The sequence below is a fragment of the Kogia breviceps genome, chromosome 13, assembly GCF_026419965.1.
Source record: "Kogia breviceps isolate mKogBre1 chromosome 13, mKogBre1 haplotype 1, whole genome shotgun sequence".
NCBI lineage: Eukaryota > Metazoa > Chordata > Mammalia > Artiodactyla > Physeteridae > Kogia > Kogia breviceps.
The window spans coordinates 2,041,150-2,068,137 of record NC_081322.1 but is presented as its reverse complement, the minus strand read 5'-3'; the positions used below and the strand labels follow the sequence as shown (position 1 = coordinate 2,068,137).

At 37.1% G+C, this 26,988-nt stretch overlaps 1 protein-coding gene across 13 annotated transcripts in view; it reads left to right on the top strand.

Moving 5' to 3' along the window:
- Positions 1 to 26,988, top strand: part of LOC131768113 (COP9 signalosome complex subunit 8-like) — a 312,045-nt gene that overhangs the window by 61,514 nt on the left and 223,543 nt on the right. Inside the window, exon 4 of one of the 13 annotated variants that reach the window (XM_059083755.2) lies at positions 10,243 to 11,150. The exons of 11 other annotated variants lie outside the window; for them this stretch is intronic. In XM_059083755.2, coding sequence (XP_058939738.1) covers positions 10,423 to 11,052 — 630 coding nt within the window. In that variant the 5' untranslated portion in view covers positions 10,243 to 10,422 and the 3' untranslated portion in view covers positions 11,053 to 11,150. Of the gene's footprint in view, positions 1 to 10,242; positions 11,151 to 26,988 lie in introns of those variants that run through there. One more of the 13 variants, XM_067011255.1, reaches the window with a different exon arrangement.

Genomic DNA, 26,988 nt, shown 5'->3' with positions numbered 1-26,988 from the left:
TATGAATGGTTGAGTGGCATTTTTTAAAAAAAAAAGCAAGATAGGTATTCAATAGTAAAAAGATGGAAAACAGATGGAAAATGGAGAACAGAGCAGAAATTCAACAGCTGAATAGGGTTGGAGGAGGTAGGGAAGGACACAGGCAGTGTGTGGGCCTATGAGCTGATATTTGTCATCCTCAGTTCTATAGAATACTGCAATCCTGCTGACACTTGTTTGATTTTCTTTTTTGATAAAGAATAGGTGACTTTAAAGAAAAATGGAGCTGGAGGAATCAGGCTCCATGACTTCAGACTATACTACAAAGCTACAGTAATCAAGACATTATGGTACTGGCACAAAAACAGAAATATAGATCAATGGAACAGGATAGAAAGCCCAGAGATAAACCCACACACATATGGTTACCTTATCTTTGATAAAGGAGGCAAGAATATACAATGGAGAGCCATTGTATTGGAGCCTCTTCAATAAGTGGTGCTGGGAAAACTGGACAGCTACATGTAAAAAAATGAAATTAGAACACTCCCTAACACCATACACAAAAATAAACTCAAAATGGATTAAAGACCTAAATGTAAGGCCAGACACTATAAAACTCTTAGAGGAAAACATAGGCAGAACACTCTATGACATAAATCACAGCAAGATCCTTTTTGACCCACCTCCTAGAGAAATGGAAATAAAAACAAAAATAAACAAGTGGGACCTAATGAAACTTAAAAATTTTGCACAGCAAAGGAAGCTGTAAACAAGACAAAAAGACAACCCTCTGAATTGGAGAAAATATTTGTCAACAAAGCAACTGACAAAGGATTAATCTCCAAAATTGACAATCAGCTCATGCAGCTCAATATCAAAAAGACAAACAACCCAATCCAAAAATGGGCAGAAGACCTAAATAGATATTTCTCCAAAGAAGACATACAGATTGCCAACAAACACATGAAAGGATGCTCAACATCACTAATCATTAGAGAAATGCAAATCAAAACGACAATGAGGTATCACCTCACACCAGTCAGAATGGTCATCATCAAAAAATCTACAAACAGTACATGCTGGAGAGGATGTGGAGAAAAGTGAACCCTCTTGCACTGTTGGTGGGAATGTAAATTGATACAGCCACTAAGGAGAACAGTATGGAGGTTCCTTAAAAACCTAAAAATAGAGCTACCATATGACCCAGCAATCCCAGTACTGGGCATATACCCTGAGAAAACCATAATTCAAAAAAAGTCATGTACCACAATATTCATTGCAGTACTATTTCCAATAGCCAGGGCATAGTAGCAACCTAAGCATCCATCCAACAGATGAATGGATAAAGAAGATGTGGCACATATATACAATGGAATATTACTCAGCCATAAAAAGAAACGAAATTGAGTTATTTGTAGTGAGGTGGATGGATCTAGAGTCTGTCATACAGAGTGAAGTAAGCCAGAAAGAGAAAATCAAATACTGTATGCTAACACATATATATGGGATCTAAAAAAAAAAAAAGAAAAGGTTCTGTTGAACCTAGGGGTAGCACAGGAATAAAGACACAGACGTAGAGAGTAGACTTGAGGACACGGGGAGGGGGAACGTTAAGCTGGGATGAAGTGAGAGAGTAGTATCAACATATATACCTTACCAAATGTAAAATAGATAGGTAGCTGCATAGTACAGGGAGATCAGCTTGGTGCTTTGTGTTCACCTAGAGGGGTGGGATAGGGAGGGTGGGAGGGAGACACAAGAGGGAGGAGATATGGGGATGTATGTATATGTACAGCTGATTCACTTTGTTATACAGAAGAAACTAACACACCATTGTAAAGCAATTATACTCCAATAAAGATGTTTAAACAAATTTTAAAGTAATAAAAAATTTTTTAAAAGAATAGGTGACTTTTAACCTATGACATTAAAAAAAATCTGTCATGTTTTCAACAAATACAGGAATTTATTTTCCCTTTAGGGGAAAATATGTTTCTACCTCTATTCCTTCCCTGGTGATACAATATTATAGGAGTAGATATTCTAGACCAAAAGCAGGTCAGCATGAAATATCATGGCATGTACAAGAGACTGCAAGTTGTTTCTTGAAGCTATGACAGGAGATGAAAGGCCATGTATAGAGCATTTACTCTGGGCCAGACTCCAGGATAAGCCCTTTACTTGTACCATTTCATGATCCTAATAACAATCCCAAAGTAGGTACTATTATAATCCCTATTTGATAAACTCAGAGGGATTCAGTAACTTGCCCAAGATCACACAACTGGCAAACAACAGAATCAGGATTCAAATAAACAACTAAATTCCAGACCCAATGTTCCCAATCATGGGACCTACTGCCCCCTCATATTGTACAGGAGGGTCTGAGCTCTGTCCTCTAGGTCTGTGCATCTCTAACTAGGGCATGTGTTCAAAGGTGCACGAAGCCAGAAGATATATGTGGTCATTTGCCTAGTAAATCAATTGTACTCAAAGGTCTGGAAGGGAACATTCTCAGGTGAGAAGATGTTAAAAGGGAAGAATTTTAAAATATCTTCTAAAAAGAAATAAAAACATATTGTGGGTTAACATGCAAATTTTTGTGAAGGACAAAGGTAAATCATGAGGTTTTTAAAAATTTTTTATTGGGGAATAGTTGATGTACAATGTTGTATTCGTTTCAGGTGTACAGGAAAGTGAATCAGTTATACATATCCATTAATCCACTCCTTTTTAGATTCGTTTCCCATATCGGCCATTACAGAGTATTGAGTAGAGTTCCCTGTGCTATACAGTAGGTCCTTATTAGTTTTCTATTTTATATGTAGTAGTGTGTATGTGTCGATCCCAATTTTCTCATGCTTGTGGTCATTTTAGGCTATGCTCCCTTTCTTCCAGGCTTACCCATCTTCACTCGTTTTTTTTTTAGGGCTTTCAAAAAGATTTTTGTGATATATTGCTCTAGGCATGAGAGCCATGGAGAGTTTCGATAGCATTGTGTTCCAGTTTACATCGGAAAGCTTTTCCACGGGGAGGGAGGAACATGAGGAGAGAATCAGTCTTCACCGGTAGAGTGGAGCATGGGTTTCAGGGCACTGAGCTCATTTTTAGACAGAATGAGTCTGAGGTGCCTGGGAACTTCCAAGTGGGCATGTCTATGTGGACCATTGTATGTGGGTCTGGAACGCAGGTGAGATCTTCCACAAAGACCTTGTACCACCTTCTTGTACTACCAGCATTCACGGTGGGTTCCCACTTGGAGCTTAGAACAGTGTCTGTTACAGAGTAGGCATTTGAAAACCCTTTGTTGAATGAAGGAAGTAGAAAACAGAGTACATGTACTAATAATAATGTGTTTGATAGGAGATTCTGTTTATGCCAAATTACAAAAAATATTCAGAATTAAAGGACCTTCTGTATCTTTATATGTGTTTGTGAAATTCATAAACACTTTATAGGGTTCCTATGGTATAATGACATTTATCTCTCTAAGGAAACCACTTTCAAAAGCACAAAGGCTCCCTGTAGTACTACGGCATTATAAATAAAAGCTTTGGCTTTCAAAATGCCAATTGTTTGATATCCCTATAACGCAGAGATGTTACTAAAGGTAAATGTTCATAAAGAGCTTTTGAATAAACCCTTCCACCAGAGAATAGGAGCTGTGTTTTGTCTAACCTCTGAGAAGATTCTTGGCTGCCACCACCATGTGCTCTGCCAAAGTTTGGCTTTTCTAAAACAGCAAGTGGATATATACACACAATTTTTTATATGTAGGATATACATATTATATACATGTGTATATATGTGCATATGTAAATGCTTAGATATAACTATATGTTATGTTTAGATATAACGCTATGTTATATTTGTATATGTCAGAGTACAGTTTTTCCTGTTTTCCAACTTGCCCTGCGCCATACAACAAATCATTTGAATGTTTATTTTGCCTCAGATTTTTCTCTCAGTGCCTTCATTACTTTTCAACTTTTTTAAAACTCTACAGCTACATTCTCTAAGAAATTTATTTACTTCTGAGTTTCCTAGTTACAGCTTTATAGATTGCTAGAAGTTCTGGGACCTTCTGTTACTATGAGATTGAGTTCCAACTTTATGACTCACTTTCTGGAAATCAACTTTCTCAACCCACAGTCCACTTAATTTCACTGGCCATGATAATTTTGAAATAAACTCTATATGTCCATAGATGGTACTTTAGAAACTATATTATCAGCTTCGGTTTACATTGAATTCCATTTTAATGTTCACATTGGATTTTATAGTATTTGCTTCCTCTAAGTGCACTTTTAGTGGGAAAATAAAATTTTATTTTGCAGTAAACTTCACATAAAATGATCCAGGTAGGGACTTCCCTGGTAGTGCAACAGTTAAGAATCCGCCTGCCAATGCAGGGGACGTGGGTTTGAGCCCTGGTCTGGGAAGATCCCACATGCCGCGGAGCAACTAAGCCCATGTGCCACAACTACTGAGCCTGAGCTCTGGAGCCCGTGAGCCACAAGTACTGAGCCCACGCGCCACAAGTACTGAAGCCCATACGCCTAGAGCCCATGCTCCATGACAAGAGAAGCCACCGCAATGAGAAGGCTGCGCACTGCGATGAAGAATAGCCCCCGCTCGCCACAACTAGAGAAAACCTGTGGGCAGCAACGAAGATCCAACACAGCCAAAGATAAATAAATAAATTTATTTTTTTTATTGATGAAGGTATATGTATGGCTGAACATTGCTACTGTTAAGTCTTAGAGGCTTTAGTCTGCCTTTCCTTCTATAGCAGTCATTAAGTAGCTATGTGTGGTGAAGATAAACTAGCCTATCATGATTCCCCTCTGAAACAATCAGAGATGTGCATTCATTATGATAGTGTCCTAGGACCCCAGCTTCTGTCCCTCCTCCCTTTCGTAACGCTTTTGTTAGACTTCACAGAGCCCTCAGTTGCTGACCCTGCCATGAATCACTCCACCTTCTTTCCTTCATTAAAGCCTCAACCTACCCCGGGACACTTCACTACTTCCCCAGAAGTCTCTTCAAGTGGAGAATGTGGCTCTCTCCACCCTTGGCATCTCAGAATGAGGAAGCAGAGCTCAGGTCCTCCGCATCCAGTGATGCTTCAAACCAATCCTTGGGCAAAATCTCCCTCTCCTTGCAGGTCCATATGGTCCAGCCATATCACATTCCACCCTCCCTTGGACTCAGAGATCCTGCCGGTTCCGTGGATACGTATCCCATATTCAGTAAACAATTTTGCACCTAACTGTGGTTTTCCTCTGCCATCATTCTGGGTGACAACCGGCCTATACAATATCCAAGTTTCACAATTTCTTGACCGTCTCATGTTCAGTTACCTTCTTCTCCACTTTATTTCAGCCACCTCTGTCATGACAAACCTGGACTGTAGTATCACTGCTCTACCTATGCAAATCTGAATCCAACTCTCTCATTTCCTGACCACAACTTCTTACCCTCTTTCTCCACCTCCCTCCCTTAGTGATTCCTCAGTACGTGTTCTTTCTGTTCCTTGAGTTCTCTAACCACTCGATGACTCTTTCTCCCTATATGCACATTTCTGTCTTTGCTCCCTCCCCTAACCATCTAAGAATCCATAATTCATTACATCAACATTTTCTTGCCGGTGTTCTCAGTAACATTAACCCACTGTTCTTCCAACTGCTCTGGACTAGCAAAACCCCAGTCCTGGACCACTCCACGTGTCTACATACCTATATTCTGAGGCTGAAGAAAATTATGAAAACATATCTATTGGTGTCAATACAAATTAATGCTCTTCAACCCCAACCAGATCCACAGTGCTACCTGGCAAACCTTCCATGCTCTTCCAATCAAGTCTCTCTCCCATTCTCCATAGCAGATTTCAAATCCTTGCTGCTCTCCTAAAACCTCCCGCATCACCCCTGTCACCCTTAGCAGATGGGCTCATCTCCTGCTTCACAGAGAAAACGAGAGCCAGCATTCAAGAAGTCCTTGAGCTTCCTGCTCCAAACCTACACATTTATTTATATTTGTCCCTGTCCTTTCAATGTTCCCTCCTGAATGTTGAAATACACTAAAATACATTAAATACATTAATATCCATTTTCCCACTTAAGACTAAAGCCTCCACCTGAATGCATGATCCTGTTCTTCTCATACCCTCAGGAACTTGCTCTATCCGTTATTCCCTTTCTCTTTTATTTCAGTCTTTCCCTATCACTTGTTCCTTTCCACCAGCATTAAATATACTCAAGCTTTTCACAATTAAAAAAAATTTTTTTTCTTCATTGACCTCATGTTCCTTTCCAATTTAATCCAACACCACGGGTTTCTTCTTTGTCTTTCTCCATTATATATAGAGTTGACCCTTGAAGAACTCAGGTTTGTACAGGTCCATTTATACACAGATGTTTTTCAATAGTAAATAGGACAGCACGACAAAGTCAGAGGGTGGTTGAATCATGGATGTGGAACCATGAATTAGAGGAACTGTGGAGGGCTGACTATAAATTATACTCGGATTTTCAACTGGGTGGAGGTAGGTATCCCCAACCCCTGCATTGTTCAAGGGTCAACTGTATAAGGAGAGAATTCTGATTCCTAAGTGCAGTAGCAATATACTTAATCATTTACTTTATCTTACAATATATACAAACTGTTTTAGATGACTGCAATCTCACCAACAACAAACTTACCATGTGAAGTTTAATTTTTCTTTGCAACTCTTTTTGTCTTTAGAATGTATCTAGTTGAAAGGGTACATAGTACTGAGTTCAAAGTACTGACTTAAATCAATTCTTTGTGTGTGTATGGTAATATCACTTTGACAGAAAGACTAATTTATTTTGGCTTGTATTCAATTGTAGGGTTTTTTGTTTCATTTTTTAAATTTTTATTTTACTTTTTGTATAGGTACAAACTTTTAAACGGTTCAGATTAAAAGGTAAACTCAAAGAAGTCTCACTCCCCCCACCCCATCCATCCCATCCCATTCCCGTCTCTGACAGGTAACCACTTTTATTAGGTTCTGATATTTCTTTTTTGTAAAAATTGCATATGTCTATTCTTTTTTCACCCGTATTTCTTCACAAATGCTACCGTATTATATACACTTCTTGTAACCTGCTTTTTCCACTTAACAATACATCCTGGTTCAAGTCTGTAGTATCATTTTATGTTATATTTACTATCAACATTATAGTTACCATTTTTCTTTCTATATCTGATATCTATCTGCTCTTTTTTTTTTTCCTTACTGTTTCTTTTGGTGTTTAGAAAGGCTTTGCTTTTCTTCTAGGTTATAATTTTTCTAACATCTTTTGTAAAAAATAAAAACAAACAAAAAAAAACCTTCACTTTTCTCTATCTACAGTTTCTACCATTTGTCTTGTCAACTCTGATATATTTTGACTGTACATATTACCTGTACAGCAGTGAGTTTGTTCTACTTTCTACTTTGTTTGTGAGGGGTTGGTTTATTTCTATTTCATCAGAGCATACAATGCTTATACACTCTTCCTCTGCCCTTAAGTTTTAATCTTAGATCTACATTGAAATATATTCAATGTGTACCATCAGTCCATGTGCCCGGGTTTCTCCAGTCTTCTTTAGGTTGTATAAAGCTCACCCTCTAGTTATATTTGTGAATACAGTACTCCTTGAGTGCTCACATTTTTGAAACTGTTTCCATGTAGCCTTAGTACTTGAAGGTCAACTTGTCTAGATATGCAGTCTTTGACTTACACTTTCTGTTCTTTCTTTAAAAAAAAGTTTGGTCCAAAAAAAAAAAAAAAAGTTGTCTTGCTTTCTATCTTGCTTTCACAAATTCTGGTTTCATCTTGATTTTGTTCCTGTGTAAGTCATTTGGTCTTCTTGCCTGAAGGCCCAGAGACTTTTTTGTCTTTATGAATAAAGTCTAAGTTTCACAGGATATACCTCTGAGTTGACCATCTGGGAAGTTTTTTGAATTATAACTTTAAATAACAATTCTATTGTATCACTTTGTTTTTCTTATTCAAGGACTCCAGTTATATGTATGTAAGATCATCTTTGCCCATCTTCTATAGCTATCACTTTCTCTGATTGTTTTTCTATTTTATATTCATGCTCTTGACTATTTTAATTCATTTCCTCACTACCCCTTGTTATATTTTTCATTAAATGTCACCTTGTAGTTTAATCTTCATTTATGAGATGGTTTTCTCTCTCTTCTGTTTCTTTCTGGAGTTTGCTTAGTTCTCATAGTCCTCCCCCTGCCTGAATTTTTGAAGTTTCTGACTGAGGTGGTGTTTTTGTAATATATGTAAATGTTTATTTAATGACATTATAATTTAGTTTTTCCACTCTTCATGGTTTTCAGGAGAATTTTCATCAACAGAAATGTTTTCTATTTTTTGTCTTCTTATAGTTTTTATGGTTGTTACCTATTTTCTGTTTTCCAATATCTTATATTTTATTGGATTAGCAAAAAGAAATAATTCTATGTAGACAGGTGTTGGGCATTTGGTAGCTTCCTAGTTTTCTTAGTTCAAGAGCACCCTCTTTTGTTGGTATAATAAACTGAAATTTCTTTAAAAATGGCAACCTTTGTGATCATAATTAGTTTGTCTTTTTATTTGTGATTCTCTTTTATTTATTTAGATATTTGTTTTCCACTGGTTTTTTCCCCCTTTTTTGCCTCGCCACCAAGTTTTTTCAATTCTGTACAAGTGGGACCCTCTCAAGATTTCCATCTTAGGTCCCTTGCACTTTTGAGACACTTTCTTTTGACTTTCAGAAGTTAGTGTTCTCATACACAAGATGATATCTTTTAAAAACTCTATTTCCCATCACCACTAGACTAACACTGCCTTCTCTTTTTCATGAAGACTCTATCTGACTCTCTACTTTGAAATGTGCTCCAGAGTTGCCTTTACAACTAGTTATTTATTTCCCTTCTTCCCTGTAAATGAATTTATGATATTCTTTACCTCCTAGTTATGTCATGGGCACAGGTCTGTGTGGTTTTACTTACTCTCCTGATCTGTATAGTTTTTGGAAGATATGTGCAGTTTTAGATTCAGGTGGCTGTAATTTTCCTTAAGTTATTTTGTTTCTTGGGGCCCTATCCTAGAATCCTTCTCTTTTTACTTCTCACAAACTTTAAGTGACCTCAACCATTTGTATTCCTTGCATTAAGATTTATAGGCTAATGACCATCATACTTTATTTTATTGCTGGGCTCCACATTTTCTTTGACTGAACAATAAGATATCTCAACAGGTAACACCACAGTTACCCCCAACTTAACATGCATAAAACTAAACTATCTTTTACTCTCCACCTGTTTCCATATCTGCTCCTCCTCCTGTGTCCCTCATCTTGGTAAATGGAACCACCCCGCAATGTGCCCTGTCACATAAGACAGAATGCTTCCTATCACTCCTGGCCCCAGTCAGTCTCCAAGTACTAATGATTCTACTTCCTAAAGATCTCAAAGCTGTCTTGCACCACTCTCCAAATTCTGTAGTTTAGGCCAGCATCACTTCTTGACTTATTTACTAAACCAGCCTCCTAACTGTTGTTCCTGCTTCCACTGTTGCTTCTTCCACTCCAGAGCCCACGTAATTTTGATAAAACTTTATTTTGATTGTGTCACCCCCCCCCCTCCTTCAAAAGGACACGCTGCCTTCATGATATAGTCTGACACTCTTAGGTCTAAATGACTGGTCATAATCTGATGACTGCTTACCTCTCTAGACTTCTCTCTCACCAGGGCTTGCTCTCTCCTTTCCCTTTCCTCTATGAAACATAAGAAACAGAAACACTGTAGAAGATTGTAGTCTCCAAATTGACCGCATTTAATTCTACATTCCACATGCTGTTCTAGAAGCATACCATTCCCCATCAAGAAGCGTGATATACCACCTAAGCAAAATAAAGGATAAAATCATATGATCATCTCAATAGATGCAGAAAAGACATTTGACAAAGTTCAACACTCATTCATGATAAAACTCTCCACAAAGTGGGTATAGAGGGAATCCACCTGAACATGATAAAGACTATATATGGCAAACCCACAGCTAACATACTCAATGGTGAAAAGCTGAAAGATTTTTCTCTAAGATCAAGCACAAAGCAAGGATGCTCTCTTTTACCACTTTTATTCAACACAGTATAGGAAACCCTAGCCAGAACAATTAGGCAAGAAAAAGAAATAAAACGCATTCAAATAGGAAAGGGGAAAAGTAAAACTGTCTCTATTTGCAGATGGCATGATGTTACATACAGAAGATCCTAAAGCCTCCACCAAAAAATCTGTTAGAAAATAAATTCAATAAAATTGCAAGATACAAAATCGATATTAAAAAATCAGGCGGGCGCGACTCCCCAAGGGACAGCTGAGGTCCGGCTCAGAGGGGAGTTTCGGTGGCGGGACCGGCCAAGAAAATGCCAGTGGCGGTGATGGCAGAAAGTTCCTTTAGTTTCAGAAAGCTGCTGGATCAGTGCGAGAACCAGGAGCTCGAGGCTCCAGGAGGAATTGCTACACCCCCAGTGTATGGTCAGCTTCTAGTTTTATATCTGCTTTACAATGACATGAATAATGCAAGATATCTTTGGAAAATAATACCACCTGCTATAAAATCTGCAAATTCTGAACTTGGGGGAACTTGGTCGGTAAGACAAAGGATCTGGCAGAGAGATTTCCCCGGGCTCTGTACCACCATCAGCGCTCACCGGTGGTCTGAGACGGTCCAGCCAATCATGGAGGCACTTAGAGATGCCACCTGGAGGCAAGCCTTCGCCCTGGTCTCTCAGGCATGTACCTTCATCATCGCCGATGATTTCACAGCCTTTTTTGGACTTCCCGTGGAAGAGGCTGTGAAATGTATCCTAGAACAAGGATGGCAGGCCGACTCCACCACAAGGATGGTCATGCCCAAAAAGCCAGTTGCAGGGGCCCTGGATGTTTCCTTTAACAGGTTTATTCCCTTTTCAGAGCCTGCCCCGGTTCCACCCATCCCCAATGAACAGCAATCAGCCAGGCTCACCGATTATGTGGCTTTCCTCGAAAACTGACTTATCATTCTGAGTTCAAGATCCACCTTCAGAATCCTGAATATTGACAGAAAAATGTAAAATTTTTATTTTCAATTTTATTGGATGAATTAAGCACCTCAGCATTCCTTACTGAGTATGTGATAAAATACATACATAATATAAAGTATATTATATATTTTTTGTCCTTAAACATGCTGAATGGTTGTTGAAACAATTCTCATTTTGTAATATTTGACAGTTTGGATGGAGCCCGTCAGTATTAGGCAAGCAGTTTATATTTCCTAGTGACTCAGAAAATACAGCTCTCCTGCTTCATGTAGAACAGTGGTTGTCAACTGTTTTTTTCTGCCCTAGCACACAGCACACTCCCATCTCTACCATAGGTTGATAGTTGCAGGGATGCATCTGGAGTTTGAGGAGGACTGTCCTCAGGAGGACTCAGCATCTGAAATGCTGGGGACTCTAATTTACCCCCTTTGGAGAATATGCTCTTTTTCTCTCCCCTCCTGAGAATCACAAATATAAAATGCTGAGATAGAGTTGAGGAACAAAGACCATCTCCCTAGTAAACCAGCTTGTTAACTTTAGATTTTTTTTCTGAGAGTGTGAGTACATCCATTGCTGGCAGTGGAGGGCTTGCCATGAAAATACGACTTATTAAAGACATTCATGAGAAGTATTAAGTTGTAATATTTCCTTTCAGAAGAAGGGAAACATAAGTGTGGAATGCATTATTTGGGAAAGAAGCTATTAAGTGATACACTTTGTACAACTGTCCTGCAGCCTATTGGTTGCTTATATTTAGCCCTTGGGTCAAGTTTTGCCCTTTGGAGAAATACTGAACAAGTCTTTCATTTTTTTGTGTGACAGCCCTCTGAATATTTGAAGTTGTTTATTGTATCTACAGGTTAAAACCACCCCCTAGTTCATTTATTCTGCATTTGTTCATTAAATATTTAATTGAATTCTTCAACTGTTTTTTCGAAGATAGTTTCTAGAAGTTTCACTATCCTGTCTTCCTGTGGATGTGTTCTAGTTTGTCATTGTCTCTTTTAAATTACGAATTTCTTAATTAAATAGAAATGACCTATATAGTGGTAAAAAAAATTAAAATCAGTTGCATTTCTATACACTAATAATGACCTATTTGAAAGAGAAATTAAGAAAACAATCCCATTTACAATAACATTAAAAAAGAGTAAATTATCTAATGACAAATCTAAACAAGGAGGTAGAAGGCCTGTACACTGAAAACTGAAAGACATTGATCAAAGAAATTGAGGAGGACACAATAAATGGAAAGATAGGCTCTTCATAGATTGGAATAATTAATATTATTAAAATGTCCTTACTACCTAAAGTAATTTACAGATTCAATAAAATCCCTGTCAAAATTCCAATGGCATTTTTCACAAAAATAGAACAGACAATCCGTAAATTTGTATGGAACCACAAAAGACCCAAATAGCCAAAGCAATCTTAAGAAAGAAGAAAGCTGAAGGCATCATACTTCCTGATTTCAAACTATATTACAAAGCCATAGTTATCAAACAGTGTGGTATTAACATTAAAACAGACACATAGATCAATGGAACAGAATAGCGAGCCCATAAATAAATGCATGCTTATATGGTCAATTAATTTATGACAAAGGTGCCAAGAATATACAATGGGGAAAGGACAGTCTCTTCAATAAATGGTGTTAGGAAAACTGGACCACTATCTCATACCATAAACAAACATCAACTCAAAATGGATTAAAGACTTGAACATAAAACCTGAAACCATAAAACTCCTAGAAGAAAACAGAGGGGTATAAATTCTTTAACATTGGTCTTGGCAATGATTTTTTTGAATTTGACACCAAAAGCAAAGGCAACAAAAACAGCAACAACTGAGACTACATGAAACTAAAATGTATCTGCTTAACAAAGGGGACCATCGACAAAATGAAAAGGCAACCTATGACATGGGAGAAAATACTTGTAAATCATATCTGATAAGGGGCTAATATCTAAAATACATTAAAATGTATATCTAAAATGTTTTTTAAAAATTATACAACTAGATAGCCAAAAAACAATCTGATTTTATAAAGGGCAGAGGAACTGAATAGATATTTTTTCAAAGAAGATATACAAATAGCCAACAGGTGTGTTAAAAAGGTGGTAAACATTACTAAACATTAGGGAAATGCAAATCAAGACCACAATGAGATTTCACCTTATACCTGTTAGAATGGCTATCATCAAAATGACAAGAGAAACAAGCTTTGGTGAGGTTGTGGAGAAAAGAGGATCCTTGTGCGTTGTTGGTGGGAATGAATGAAATTGGTGCAGCCACTATGGAAAACAACATGGACATTCCTCAAAAAATTAAAAATAGAACCACCATATGATCCAGTAATTCCATTTCTAGGTACTTCTGAAGGAAGTGAAATCACTGTATTGAAGAGATATCTGCACCCCCATGGTCATTTCAACATTATTTACAATAGCCAAGACATGGAAACAACTGAAGTGTCCATGAGGAATAAATGGATAAAGACAATGTGATATATAAAATGTAATATTTTTCATCCATGAAAAAGGAAATCCTGCTATTTGGGACAACATGGATGGATCTTCAGGGCGTTACACTAAGTGAAATAAGTCAGACAGAGAAAGACAATACTGTATGATTTCACTTATATGTAGAATCTAAAAAAAAGAAAAGATACCAAACTGATAGGAACAGAGAACAGATGGTGGTTGCCAGAGGCAGGAGAGGGTCAGGGGAGGGCAGAATGGGTGAAACGGGTCAAGAGGTACAAACTTCCAGTTATAAAATAAAGAAGCCCTGGGGATGTAATGTGCAGTATGGTGACTGTAGTTGCCAATACTGTATTGCATATGTGAAAGTTGCAAAGAGAGTGAATATTAAAAGTTCTCGTCACAAGAAAAATTGTAACTATGTGAGGTGATAGATGTTAACTAATTGTGATCATTTCATAATATATCCATATATTAACATATTATGTTGTACACCTTACATAAATACAATGTTATATATCAATTGTATCTCCATAAATTGAAAAATTAAATTTAAACATTAATATAAAGAAGTAAAGTCTAAGCATAGCTGAAATTCTTGAAGGTGGATGCCTGGGGAAAGAGGACTTCAGGAGGGCAAAAGAGAGGAGGAATAAAGGACTAATATTTCCATTATAAACACTGAAGAAATACTTGACTTTATAAATATGAGTATGTGTTTGACTTTAAATAATTAAAATAGACTTTTTTTCTCCATCTAGAATTTATATTGGTGAGTGGAGTGAGATAGAGATCTAATATCACAGTTTTCCAACTGCCTGTCCAGTTGTTATCTAGGCCAACTTTAATTACAGAAAAAAGAACTTTTCTCTCTCTCTCTCTTTTTTTTCCTTCTCCTTCTCTCCTTCTTTGCACATTGTTGTTTTTTCATGGAACACCGAGAAGCATAGAAATATAGAGTCATACACACATCCCATCCTTCTGATTCTTCAAGGCCAAAGCCATGCCCTTAGATAATTTATACCTACTTACGTTCAAGTCACTCTTGGGATGATCAGAGAAGTCAGAAACATCAGGTACAATATCAGAACTAAGTTTTTAGAGGATTTTGGTGACGGACACATTGAGAACCTTTGCTTCACATAAGTATTTCCTGGAGATCTCCAGGTGCTCTCCATTTATAAGTTAAAATAGTCTAGCACATGCAAAAGTATTCTACATTGTTGGGGGAAATGCAAATTAAAACCACAATGAGATACCACTACACACCCACCTGAATGACTAAAACCAATAAGTATATTAAAATACCAACAACACCAAATGCTAATAAGGATTTGTAGCCGCAAGAATTCTTAGAAATTGATAGTAGGAATATAAAGTGGTACCACCTCTGGAAAAATTTCTGCAAGTTTTGAATAAAATTAAATATACGTCTCTTCCTATAACCAGCAATTTCACTCCTAGATCTTGAGTCAAGATAAATTAAAATATAAGTTTGCGAAAAGACTTGTACAATAATGTTCAAGTTGCCTCATTCATAATAGCCCCAAACTGGAAGCAGCCATTAATCCATTAATGGATTAAGCAGCCAGGTATCCATTAATAAAGTAAGTAAACTATGGTATATTCATATAATGAAATGGTACTCAGAAATAAAAAAAGGATAACCTACTGATATAAACAACATGGATAAATCTGAAAAACATTCTGATGATTAAAAAAAGCTGTTATGGTCTGACTTGTGTCCTTCCACCCCCAAAATGTATATATTGAAGTCCTGTTTATAGTAATACCTCGGTATACGACTGTGTTTGGATAGAGGACATTTCAAGAAGTAATTTAGAGGCTTCCCTGGTGGCGCGGTGGTTGAGAATCCTCCTGCCAATGCAGGGAACACGGGTTCGCGCCCCGGTCCGGGAAGATCCCACGTGCCGCCGAGCGGCTGGGCCCGTGAGCCGTGGCCGCTGCGCCTGCGCGTCCGGAGCCTGTGCTCCGCAACGGGAGAGGCCACGGCAGTGAGAGGCCCGCGGACCGCACACACACAAAAAAGTAATTTAGGAAAATGAGATTATATGGGTGGCCCTCAATGGAATATGCTGGTTCTTTATAAGAAGAGGAAATTAGGACAGAGACAAAGGGACAACCACGTGAGGATACAGCAAGAACATAGTCATTAGCCAGCCAAAGAAAGAGGCCTCAGAAGAAACCAAATCTGCCAACATCTTGATCTTGGACTTTTAGCCTCCGGAACTGTGAGAAAATGCATTTCTGTTGTTTACACCATTAATCTGTGGTCATTTTTTTTTTTTTTTGCGGTATGTGGGCCTCTCACTGTTGTGGCCTCTCCCGTTGTGGAGCACAGGCTCCGGACGCACAGGCCTAGCGGCCATGGCTCACGGGCTTAGTTGCTCCGCGGCATGTGGGATCTTCCCGGACCAGGGCACGAACCCGTGTCTCCTGCATCGGCAGGCGGATTCTCAATCACTGCGCCACCAGGGAAGCCCCTGTGGTCAGTTTTATGGCAGCTCTAGCAAACGAATACAGAAGTCTTACACAAAAGAATACATATAATATTATTCCAATTATGTATGGAATTCTAAACAGGCAAAAACTATTTTATGGAGAAAAAAATAAATCAGAACAGTAGTTGCCTCTAAAGGATGAACTAGGGCATTAACTAATTGGGAAGAGACAAACTAGAAGTGTCTGGGGTGATGATAAAGAGGTTTGTGTTACACAAGTACGTGCATTTGTTAAATCTCATGAATGTTCACTTAAGACTTGTGCATTTCACTATGTACAAATGCTACGTCAAAAGAGGAAAACCATAAAGAATCAGTGGGTCCCACCTCTGACATGAGAAGCCGTAGTGTTCCCTTTTCTTCCTGTACACTGCAATTACGGATCCAAGCACCGGTAGTGCTAAGTGTATTTTGTGTGTTTCACTTGTATGTTTGCTAAAACCCATAATGATGAAATTCCCTGGCTGACATGCCTCTGCTGTGCTCATCAGCCAAGAGAGATTAGTTGAAGAATGAAGCTGATCAGAGAGGAGACTTAACTTTTTATTTCTTGAGTAGGAAAAAAAAAATCTCAGTTGTACTACAGGCCAAAAGGCTTTTTGATCCTCGGCCGAAGTCATCTGATGTATTGAAAAACATAAATCTATAATATTCAGTGCCCTGAGTTGACTTGAGAGGGGATGCTTCTCAAAATTTTTTGAGGAGCAAAGAAATAGAAATTTGCAAGAGGATAGGTGATAGCCGCTAGGCCTGTTCATGGTAAGTGGGTCTGGCTTCCTTAAGGTGGAAAATGAAGAAGCCTCTGGACTTTGGTTCAAAGCTCAGGTACATTTTGTTCAAAGGGGAAGAAAAACTCCAGTGCTCTGACCTCTGTCTTCCTGCCTATGGGTTGTCTAGCCTGTAATCTAGACACGAATATTCTATTTGTTGAGAAATTCTACCCTTTGTGCCTTTGGGAGGTTCCTATTAATTTCTCAAATCACATTAGGGCATCAGCTACATAATCTCCTTTGCATTTTGACTGTTTTTGGCCCAGATATCAAGTTCATTTGCCTCTCGGTGAGACAAGCCTTTTTTATATCACTAAGCCTCCTCATTCGACCAGAAGGAAATGGGTAGGAAGCATGGCTAATGGTACCCCACGGGGTTATGGCTGACAAATCTGATCTCAGAAAAGGGAAATAAACAGTGGTCCTAAATCTATGAGACTTGGGATGAGGTATAATATAGGCTGTTTACTTCTATTACTAGAATTCTCCCAATCATCAGCTTTTGGAAAAAAACCTGAAAAAAAAAAAATGTGCTTAGCTTGCAGCACAATAGCACTTCTAAAGAAATCTCTTACTCTCTGAACTCCTCACTATTCTCCTGTCTATTCTCCTGTAAATAAAAGAAGATATTGCCTAGAATTGACTAGAATTTTGGTGTGGTCTTTAGGATGAAGTCTGTTCTAAATCCGTGGAGTAATCACAGTCTCCATCGGAAAGAGTCCACCATTGGCTGTGAAACCAATATCTGGTTATACTTACAGCCTCCTTATGAGGTTCCCCCAACATTCAAATCCTTTCTTCGAGGCCCTGCTTTTTATAAAGGATATTATAGAAAAGTATATCCTGAATCCCTTTTCTGTCTTTCTAAGAATAATATTCCATAAATACATAAATAGATCCTTAAAGAATAAATAAAAGCCTTACAAAACTGAACAGTATGTAGCATCTAAGTCACAAAACTGATGTGAGCAGTAATGGTATTGCTCCCTGAAGTTTCTACTAGTCACTATCTTATCCTGTCCAATTTTACTTGCATACACTGGATTGGGGCTTTTGCTCCATTTATGTACTCAGATGAGACAGAACTTCAAAGACAATCTATTTTTTTTTTAATTGAGTTTTTCTGGTTGGTCATTCTCTACTTCACATAGATTTGCATTAAACATCTTTCTCCCAAGTATAGATGATAATTAATTGATGGCTCGATTAACCACTTTTCAAATTTGTCTGTTGCTTAGATGCAGTGAACTATGAAACCCATTAATTCCCCCAATAAAATAACTGTACTATGATGCTTTATCTTAGCCCAAATCAAAGGGGCCTGGAAAATTCTAGAAACAGTAATGACCCAATCAATAATGTAGGGCTTTATAATCCCAGCCCCAAGAAGTAAATAAATGAATATTCTTTGAGCCTGATTGTATTCTTGATCACATTTTTCACTGACTAAATATTGTTTCTCAGGATATGGCAGTATTGCAAGTAAATGAAAAATGTCCATGAAAACAGTTCTTCTATGTTCAATCTCTTAGACCCCTTTAAATTCCAAGCTAATAGAAAAGTAATAATTTGGTACACACCAAATTTCAGCTAACCTCACCAAGGAAGCTTTTGAGCTATCAAATCAATATAATAAGACTGTATACTTCTCAATCCAATTTCCAGAAGACAATGTAATAAGTCTCCTTGTGTGTATGCTGACTGATAAGACATAATTCCTTTTTGTGGGGAATCCATTTAATAGATAACTAAAGATTTTGTTATCTGAATATTTATTATATAATACCACACTGCTCGAAGGAAATGAGAACTATGTCCATGGTTCATCCAAGTTTTTATCTTTAAGAAATCTAAATTTATTAGATCACTCTGTACATCTCTCTAGGCCTTTCTCTGCAGAGTTGGATGAAAAAGGAACATAGGTTGTTAAATTCATTCATCACTGTAACTTCACAAATGCAATCTCTGTGACAAATCTAAGTATAATTTCACATATATTTTTTAAGGGGTCAGTATTATTAAATGTTCAAAATCAGTCTATTGCAGTATCCTCACCTGTAAGTGCTAAACTGTGAAATGATTTCCTTCTAAAACTTAATCACAACTTCATCAATGCTGCTGAAATCACCACATATTTATTAGAGCAATAGAACAGACATAAGCTGGTTAGGGTGGAATGACAATTTCTACCACTAAAGATTAATAATAAAGGAAAGAATTGCCAGCACTTTGTTCAAATTTGCCTGTTGTGGGGAGAAAGGATTTTTTTTTTTTTTTTTAAGAAATACATCAGATAGGGCTTCCCTGGTGGCGCAGTGGTCGAGAGTCTGCCTGCCGATTCAGGGGACGCGGGTTCGTGCCCTGGTCCGGGAGGATCCCACATGCCGCAGAGCGGCTGGGCCCGCGAGCCATGGCCACTGAGCCTGCGCGTCCAGAGCCTGTGCTCCGCAACGGGAGAGGCCACAGCAGTGAGAGGTCCGCGTACCGTAAAAAAAAAAAAAAAAAATCATCAGATACAGGATAGACTATAACCAATCTTGACCATATCTATTTAAGAAAACCAGACTGACTACTCTATGTCTTGATTTAACAATACTTTTAGGGAAAAACACACTCTCCCCTATTCCCTTAAGCTTCTCCCCGAAAGCTATTAAATTCATTTTTACCCAATGACTCATAAAATAAAGATCTATTTCTAAAAGATAAATCTTTAAAAAAGGCTCAGTAGTAACAACAATAAATAAAAATACTAGGGAAATTATTGCCCATGGTAAGATTTTTGAAAAAGACTGATAGAAGCATAAATATCCATTGAAAACTAGACAACAGTGGAATATCGCAGCCTGAGTACAAAGACGACAAACACGAGAAGCGATAAGAAAACCAAACAGTAAAGTTCCCGTATGCTCAGCCATTATTGCTAAGTGATGAACCTATATGGCTTATGTATAAATGACCATATAACAATGAAAATCTCTCATTATTTCAAATATTTCAAAGACTGTTAGGAGAAACATGCCAACCTGGCAGTTTTATTTATTTTTAACAGCTTTCCTGAGGTAATTGATATACAAAAAAATGCATATATTTGATGTATACAATTTGATGGGTATGAAATATGCATACATCCATGAAACCATCACCATAATCAAGGTAATAAACATATCCATCACCTCCAAAAGTTTTCTCCTGCAAACTTGGTAATTTTTTTTTTTTTTTTGGTACGCGGGCCTCTCACTGTTGTGGCCTCTCCCATTGCGGAGCACAGGCTCCGGCCGCGCAGGCTCAGCGGCCACGGCTCACGCGCCCAGCCTCTCCGCGGCACGTGGGATCCTCACGGACCGGGGCGCGAACCCTCGTCCCCTGCATCGGCAGGCGGACGCTCAACCACTGCGCCACCAGGGAAGCCCAAACTTGGTAATTTTAAACACCAAAAATTTAATTACCTTGGGGAATTCAGGTAAATAAATGTGCTAAGGGGAGTGTTAGTATCTGTATGGCTTCACAGTACAGGACAAATTGTTTACATTTTGTAGATTCCAGAAACCCTGTCCGTTAAGGAGGGAGGGGAGATGTACATCTATAATATATGAGCGACTTCATAAATAAAGATATCCACAAGAATAGATCTTTTTAAATTTATTTAAAACTTTTTTAAATTTTTATCTTATATTGGAGTATAGTTATTTACAATGTTACCTTAGTTTCAGGTGTACAGCAAAGTGATTCAGTTATACATATACATATATCCATTATTTTTCAGATCCTTTTCCCATTTAGGTTATTACAGAATACTGAGTATAGTTCCCTGTGCTATACAGTAGGTCCTTGTGGATTATCTATTTTATATATAGTCGTGTATATGTGTTAATCCCAAACTCCTAATTTATCCCTCTCCCCCCCTCACCCTTCTCCTTTGGTAACCATAAGTTTGTTTTCTAAGTCTGTGAGTTTGTTTCTGTTTTATAAATAAGTTCATTTGTATCAATTTTTTAGATTCCTCATATAGTGATATATGATATTTGTCTTTCTCTCTCTGACTTACTTCACTTAGTATGATAATCTCTAGGTCCATCCCTGTTGCTGCAAATGGCATTATTTCATTCTTTTTTAATGGCTGAGTAATATCCCATTGTATATATGTACCATATTTTCTTTATGCATTCATCTGTCGATGGAAATTTAGGTTGTGTCCATGTCTTGACTATTGTAAATAGTGCTGTGATGAACACTGGAGTGCGTGTATCAAGAAAAGGTCTTTTGATATAGACATGTTTAGCATCTGCTTAAGAAGACTAAGTGAAGTATTCCCAAGCTGATTTATACAACTAATACTAAAGAGACTGTGAGTATAATTTCTTGCCTGATACCAAAAAGTGAATTCCTTTATCTTCTCAAGTTTAAGAATAGTCAATCTACAAACTTTTTGTGAAAGAATAGTCAGTCCGTGAAAATCCAAAGTCATGATTTTAATCTCATCATATATATGAAAACATAAAAAAGAAAACACACACAGACAGTAAAAACTAAGATTTCTGGTTTACCTGTTGCCTTCATATAAGAGGAATTTTAACTAATTGCAAAGACAGTGGAGCTAAATTCAGAAACAAGCACTTGTCAATCCGTGTTTTACTTCATTAAACAGAATGAACCTGCCAACTTGGAAGTAGGCAGAAAAGAGACTTGGACACATACCATTTTCTGTCCCTCAGCTCAGAGAGGCACATTCTCCATCAACCTGAGAAGTGATCAGAGCTTCACATCAATGTTCAGGCCAAATTTCAGGATCAGCCAAAATATGAATTCCCATCCCTCTCCACACTCCTGTCCAGTAAATCTACAAAAATACTTAGATATTATACTGTGCATCAGAGAAATAGACTCTAAAACAGAAGAATATTCCACCTCATGCCAACAGAGCCTCATTAATGAACTGCTCTTGGGCAAGGCACCTTGCATGTCCTCTATCTGGAGATCTGAGAACCTACAACCCCCCAGTGGACAGTGAGTAGCACACACAGTGTGTCAGCAAAAAAGATGGAGAAAGAGGAAGAGAGGGAAGGAGAAGGAGGAAAAGAAAAGAGAGAGAGGTCCTTGAAGGTCAGATTAATGCAACCTCATCCTCCTGAGTCCTAAAATAAATAAACTTTGAAAACCATGTTATAACAAAAAAAACAGAAGAAAGTTTTACAAAATTGCTTGGAGTCCTCAATAAAATGAAAAGAGATATGGTTTATGTGATAAAGGAGCAGAAAGGAATAAGGAGAATAGACTGGGATTTAAAGATAACAACAGAGTAAGGTAAGAACATATCAGATTCAAGTAAGAAAACAATATGCAGTAAATAAAAAAGTAGAGGCGGGAAAACAGTTTACACAGTTTAAGTTCTGTAATTGATGAGAAGAGATTTGAGAAGATATTTCAGAATGCAGAGGGGAAGAGTAAATATTAAAATATTGATCAAGATGGAAAGAAAAAATGTATCCACTCTAAGAAGTCTAGATGTTCATAAGGAATATACAAGAGCAGGGGAAGAAACAAGAAGTTAGAAACAAAGCAGTAACAAAAAGTACAGTGAAAAACAGTCTTCACAGACTTAACCAAAACAATGTGTGAATAGACATTTATTTTTTACATACATATACGAGTCATTATTGGGGTCTTATTCTGTAAAGTACACATAAATGAGACACGGATAAATGAAACAGAAAGGGACATCTGCCATCTCCTTGCGCTTATGGGTGATTGGAGAAACAGACAAATAATCACATGAATAATATGAAATCACAACCAGAACAAGAGTAGATGGTGTTACAAGAGCATGTGATGAGGGATTTGACCTAGTCAGAAGGTCACAGAAGGTTTTCCTGAGTAAGTTCTGTTCCATACAAGGTCTGAGAGACGGTGGGAATTAACCAGGGAACTGGAGAGTCCCAGGCAGGGAGACTAGCATATGCAAAGCGCTTTAGTAAAAGTGAGCATAGCATCGTTGAGGATCTAAAGGAAAGTCAGTGAGACTGGGGCAGAGAAAGATAAGAGGAACACGTATGATGAGGAGGAGGTACATCGGGGCTAGACCATCCAGGGCTCTGTAGGTCAGACTTCAACCGTTTTTTTCACCATGACCTTCGTAAGAAATACTTTGTACCTCACATCCCAGTACACATACCTGTATGTACATGTATAGAACTCAATTTGCTAGATCATGAAAGAGTTTTTAAAAAACCATGAAATAGAACACAATACAATAGGACCTATCAGAGTGGTTTTCTCATTGTAAGAGTAGGCGACAGTTTGTGAAATCTTTTGTTTAGATTTATGCACATTGTATATGTTTTATACGTGTGTGTGTGTATACACACCATCACATATATATAGTTCATGTATATAAAGATTTTTAACGCCTTTATAACCTAACACATTGATTTCATGACTCATCAATGGATCCCCACCTGCTGTTTGAAAATTCTAGGGTAAATCCATGTTAGAGATTTTGCTCTTTATCAAAAGCCACTGAGGTAATTTAAGCAGATGTGTGAAGTGAACAAAATTTGAATTTGGGGGAAAAACAGTTTCTCTGGCTAGAGTGTGTAGGCTCTTATATGAGATGAGAGTCCAAGTAAGAGATAACAGTGGCTTGACCTTGGAGGGTAGCAGAGGAGAGTGAGAAAGATTGCAGAAATGATTAGGAGGTAAAAAATCAGGAATTTGGGATAAGATAAATATGGACACAATTGCCAAAGATGACCCTTAGGTTGACAGGGGCCTAGAGTAAAATATTGAAAAGAACCCAAGAGTGACAAAATATTGGACTTACAAGAATAAACAAAACCATCTAACAAGAAATGCTCCAGAAAACACATGTCACTAACAGAGAAATGAAAATTGGGTTGGCTTCAAACTATTCTTTTGCAATGTGAAATGCTAGGAGGCAACGAAAATATAAACCACACGATATTGAAGGAAAAATGTTGGTGAGCTAAAGATGTTATGTTAAGCCAACCTGCCACTCAGGCATGAAGGAAATAGAAAATTATAAAATACAGACATATTGAGAAAAATGTATCATCCACAATTTGGAAAAAAATTACTTGAAGATATGCTATGACAGGAGATAAATCCAAATTTAAAAATCACGAATAAGAAGGTCATGGTAAAAAGGTCAAACAAATAGAGAGAGAGGGAGGGAGGAAGGAAGGAAGGAAGGAAGGAAGGAAGGAAGGAAGGAAAGGAGGAAGGGAAAAGGAAGAAAAGATTAACAGTTGATACTGAAACCAATTAAAATAGAATTGCATTTGAGTGATTATTAAAAATAAGATAAAACTGAACAAGAAAAAAATTCCCAAAAGAAAAGAGATGTATAATATAAAAAATAATGATATTACAACAATGAGAGAATGAAAACACAAATTATATTAAAAGGGAAGATGATTAAAACCGTGCTGAATTCCTCACCTAACACTGGGAAAGAATGACTCAAAAGATGCAATTGCATTAAATTATGATGATTAGAAGAGAAAACTCGGTACATTTTTGAATAAATATAAGTATAGCCAGAAGTCAAATGTAAAACACATGTAAACCTTCAAAATCATTGAATTTTAAAATTTACAGTAATGTCAAAAAAGTTCAAAATTGTAAAACCCAGACAAGAGAATGGGTGCATTAAAAAAGCAAATTAGGGGCTTCCCTGGTGGCGCAGTGGTTGAGAGTCCGCCTGCCGATGCAGGGGACACGGGTTCATGCCCTGGTCTGGGAGGATCCCACGTGCCACGGAGCGGCTGGGCCCGTGAGCCGTGGCCGCTGAGCCTGCGCGTCCGGAGCCTGTGCTCCGCAATGGGAGGGGCCACAGCAGTGAGAGGCCCGTGTACCAAAAAAATTTTAAAAAAATAAAAAAAAAAAAAGCAAATTAGGGAAAAACAAAACAAAAACAAAACTTAAGACAGAAAACATCAAACATATCATTTATGAAAATAAGTTGAAGCTTCCATTTTAAAGACAAAGAATCTTAGATAATTTTAAATTCAATTATAAACTCCTTACAAACTGACAAAAATAAAAGTTTTAAAAGTTGCTTTTTAAAAACAACTTAGGTCCAAACACTTTACCAGTGAGATCTTTCAAGTATCCAAGTTATAAAGATCAGCTAATTCTCACATTACTCATATTACTTTAGTATATTTTTTTAAAAAGCCTTTCAATAAATTTTCTGAAGCCAACACAATTCTTGTGATACAGATTTATCGACATTTTTCAATGAGGCAAGACATATCGCTTGCAAGACACTGATTTAGAAAATAATAAGGATGAAAATAAAAATAGAAACTTTGGAAAAATGACCAAATTTATTTAGGAAGAGAGTCCTCAAGGTTTTATTTAAACCTAAAAAGTCAGAAGAAGACCAACACAGAACCTAAGGAAGGCTGGAAGAAAGAAAATTTTGAATAATTAAAATAACTAAATAGGGGCAGGGCAGGAGTAAAGACGCAGACCTACTAGAGAATGGACTTGAGGACAAGGGGAGGGAAGAGGGTAAGCTGGGACGAAGTGAGAGTGACATTGACATAGATACACTACCAGATGTAAAACAGATAGCTGGTGGGAAGCGGCCGCATAGCACAGGGAGATCAGCTCGGTGCTCTGTGACCACCTAGAGGGGTGGGATAGGGAGGGTGGGAGGGAGGGAGAGGCAAGAGGGGGGAGATATGGGGATATATGTATATGTATAACTGATTCACTTTGCTATAAAGCAGAAACTAACACACAATTGTAAAGCAATTATACTCCAATAAAGATGTTAAAAATAAATAAATAAAAATAAATAAATAAATTTGACAATAATAGAAATTGCTTTTAAAATTTTGAGTTGGTTCCTTGTAAAAAAAAAAAGTACCCTTTGAAAAATTTAGCAGGAGAGAAGTAGCACAAACATAATTAATGAGAAAGCACATATAATAAAGAAACATGGGAACATTTTAAATTATGAGAGAATACTTTGTACAAGTATTCTATACACATTTTTATATAAATACTTTTTAAAATATAAAAATTCTAAATATTTAATGGACAGTTTATAATAAAATATAAATGATCAAGATGACTCAATAGGAATAAAATAATAGGTCCATAGCTATGGATATTATTTTTCAAATTTGAAGAACTGTCTTCAAGGAAGGCTCTATAATCCAACAGTTGTATAAATGAGATCTTTCAAGTGTCAGGCAACAAATATTTTTCATGCTCTATGAAGCATTTTAGAGTGTTTTAAAATGTGGAATGACATTTTTTTAGATACCTAATGAAACCAATATATTCCCAATATCAAAAATTTAACAAAATATAAGAGACAAAGGTGTAAAGAGAAAGCTGCACAATTTTGGTTATAAACACGGGGTGGGGGGCTAGAAGGGAATCCTAGCCAACCGAATGTTACCAGAATATTAGCAACTACCATTCCAGGTCAGCACAGAAAAAGATAATGTCCTAACACATAGTATTGAGACTCAGGCTCCTTTTAAGACAAAAAAAAAAAATAATTAGTTCTCAGCATATCGCAAGTTAAACACCCCAAATGGAGAAAATTTAAGTGAAAGAGACGACACTATAAAAGAACTAGAAGAAAGTTTAGAAACAGTTACAAAATTTTGGAGTAGGGAAGGCATTTACAGGTGTATTGACAAAGAAGAAAACATAAAGGGAAAAGTCTTACTAGCAAGACTTCATACTTTATTATTTTGGTCATATTTTCTCCTCTTCACTAAAGTTATATCCTTCTGATTGGGACTATTATATTATTCTTATTAATAATAATTTGCCTAAGTCTAGGATTTAGTAAGGGCAATCACCAGCCTAATTAAATTTCAGCTTTCCAAAGCTGAATAAATAACTGAATTTCAGAGAAAGATTTTATAGGTTAAAAAGCAAGAACAAAATCATAATAGAGCCAATAAACTAAATAAAAATTAAAGCTTCCAACACCAAAGATTAAATTAAAAGACAACTCATAAACTATGAAAATATTTGTAACAAATATCAGAAAGTGAAAATATCCTTAATGAAATCTTCTATAAATTTTACAACAATTGAGAAAATGAATTATGAGTTATTCACATAAGGAATTATTAGCTGTTA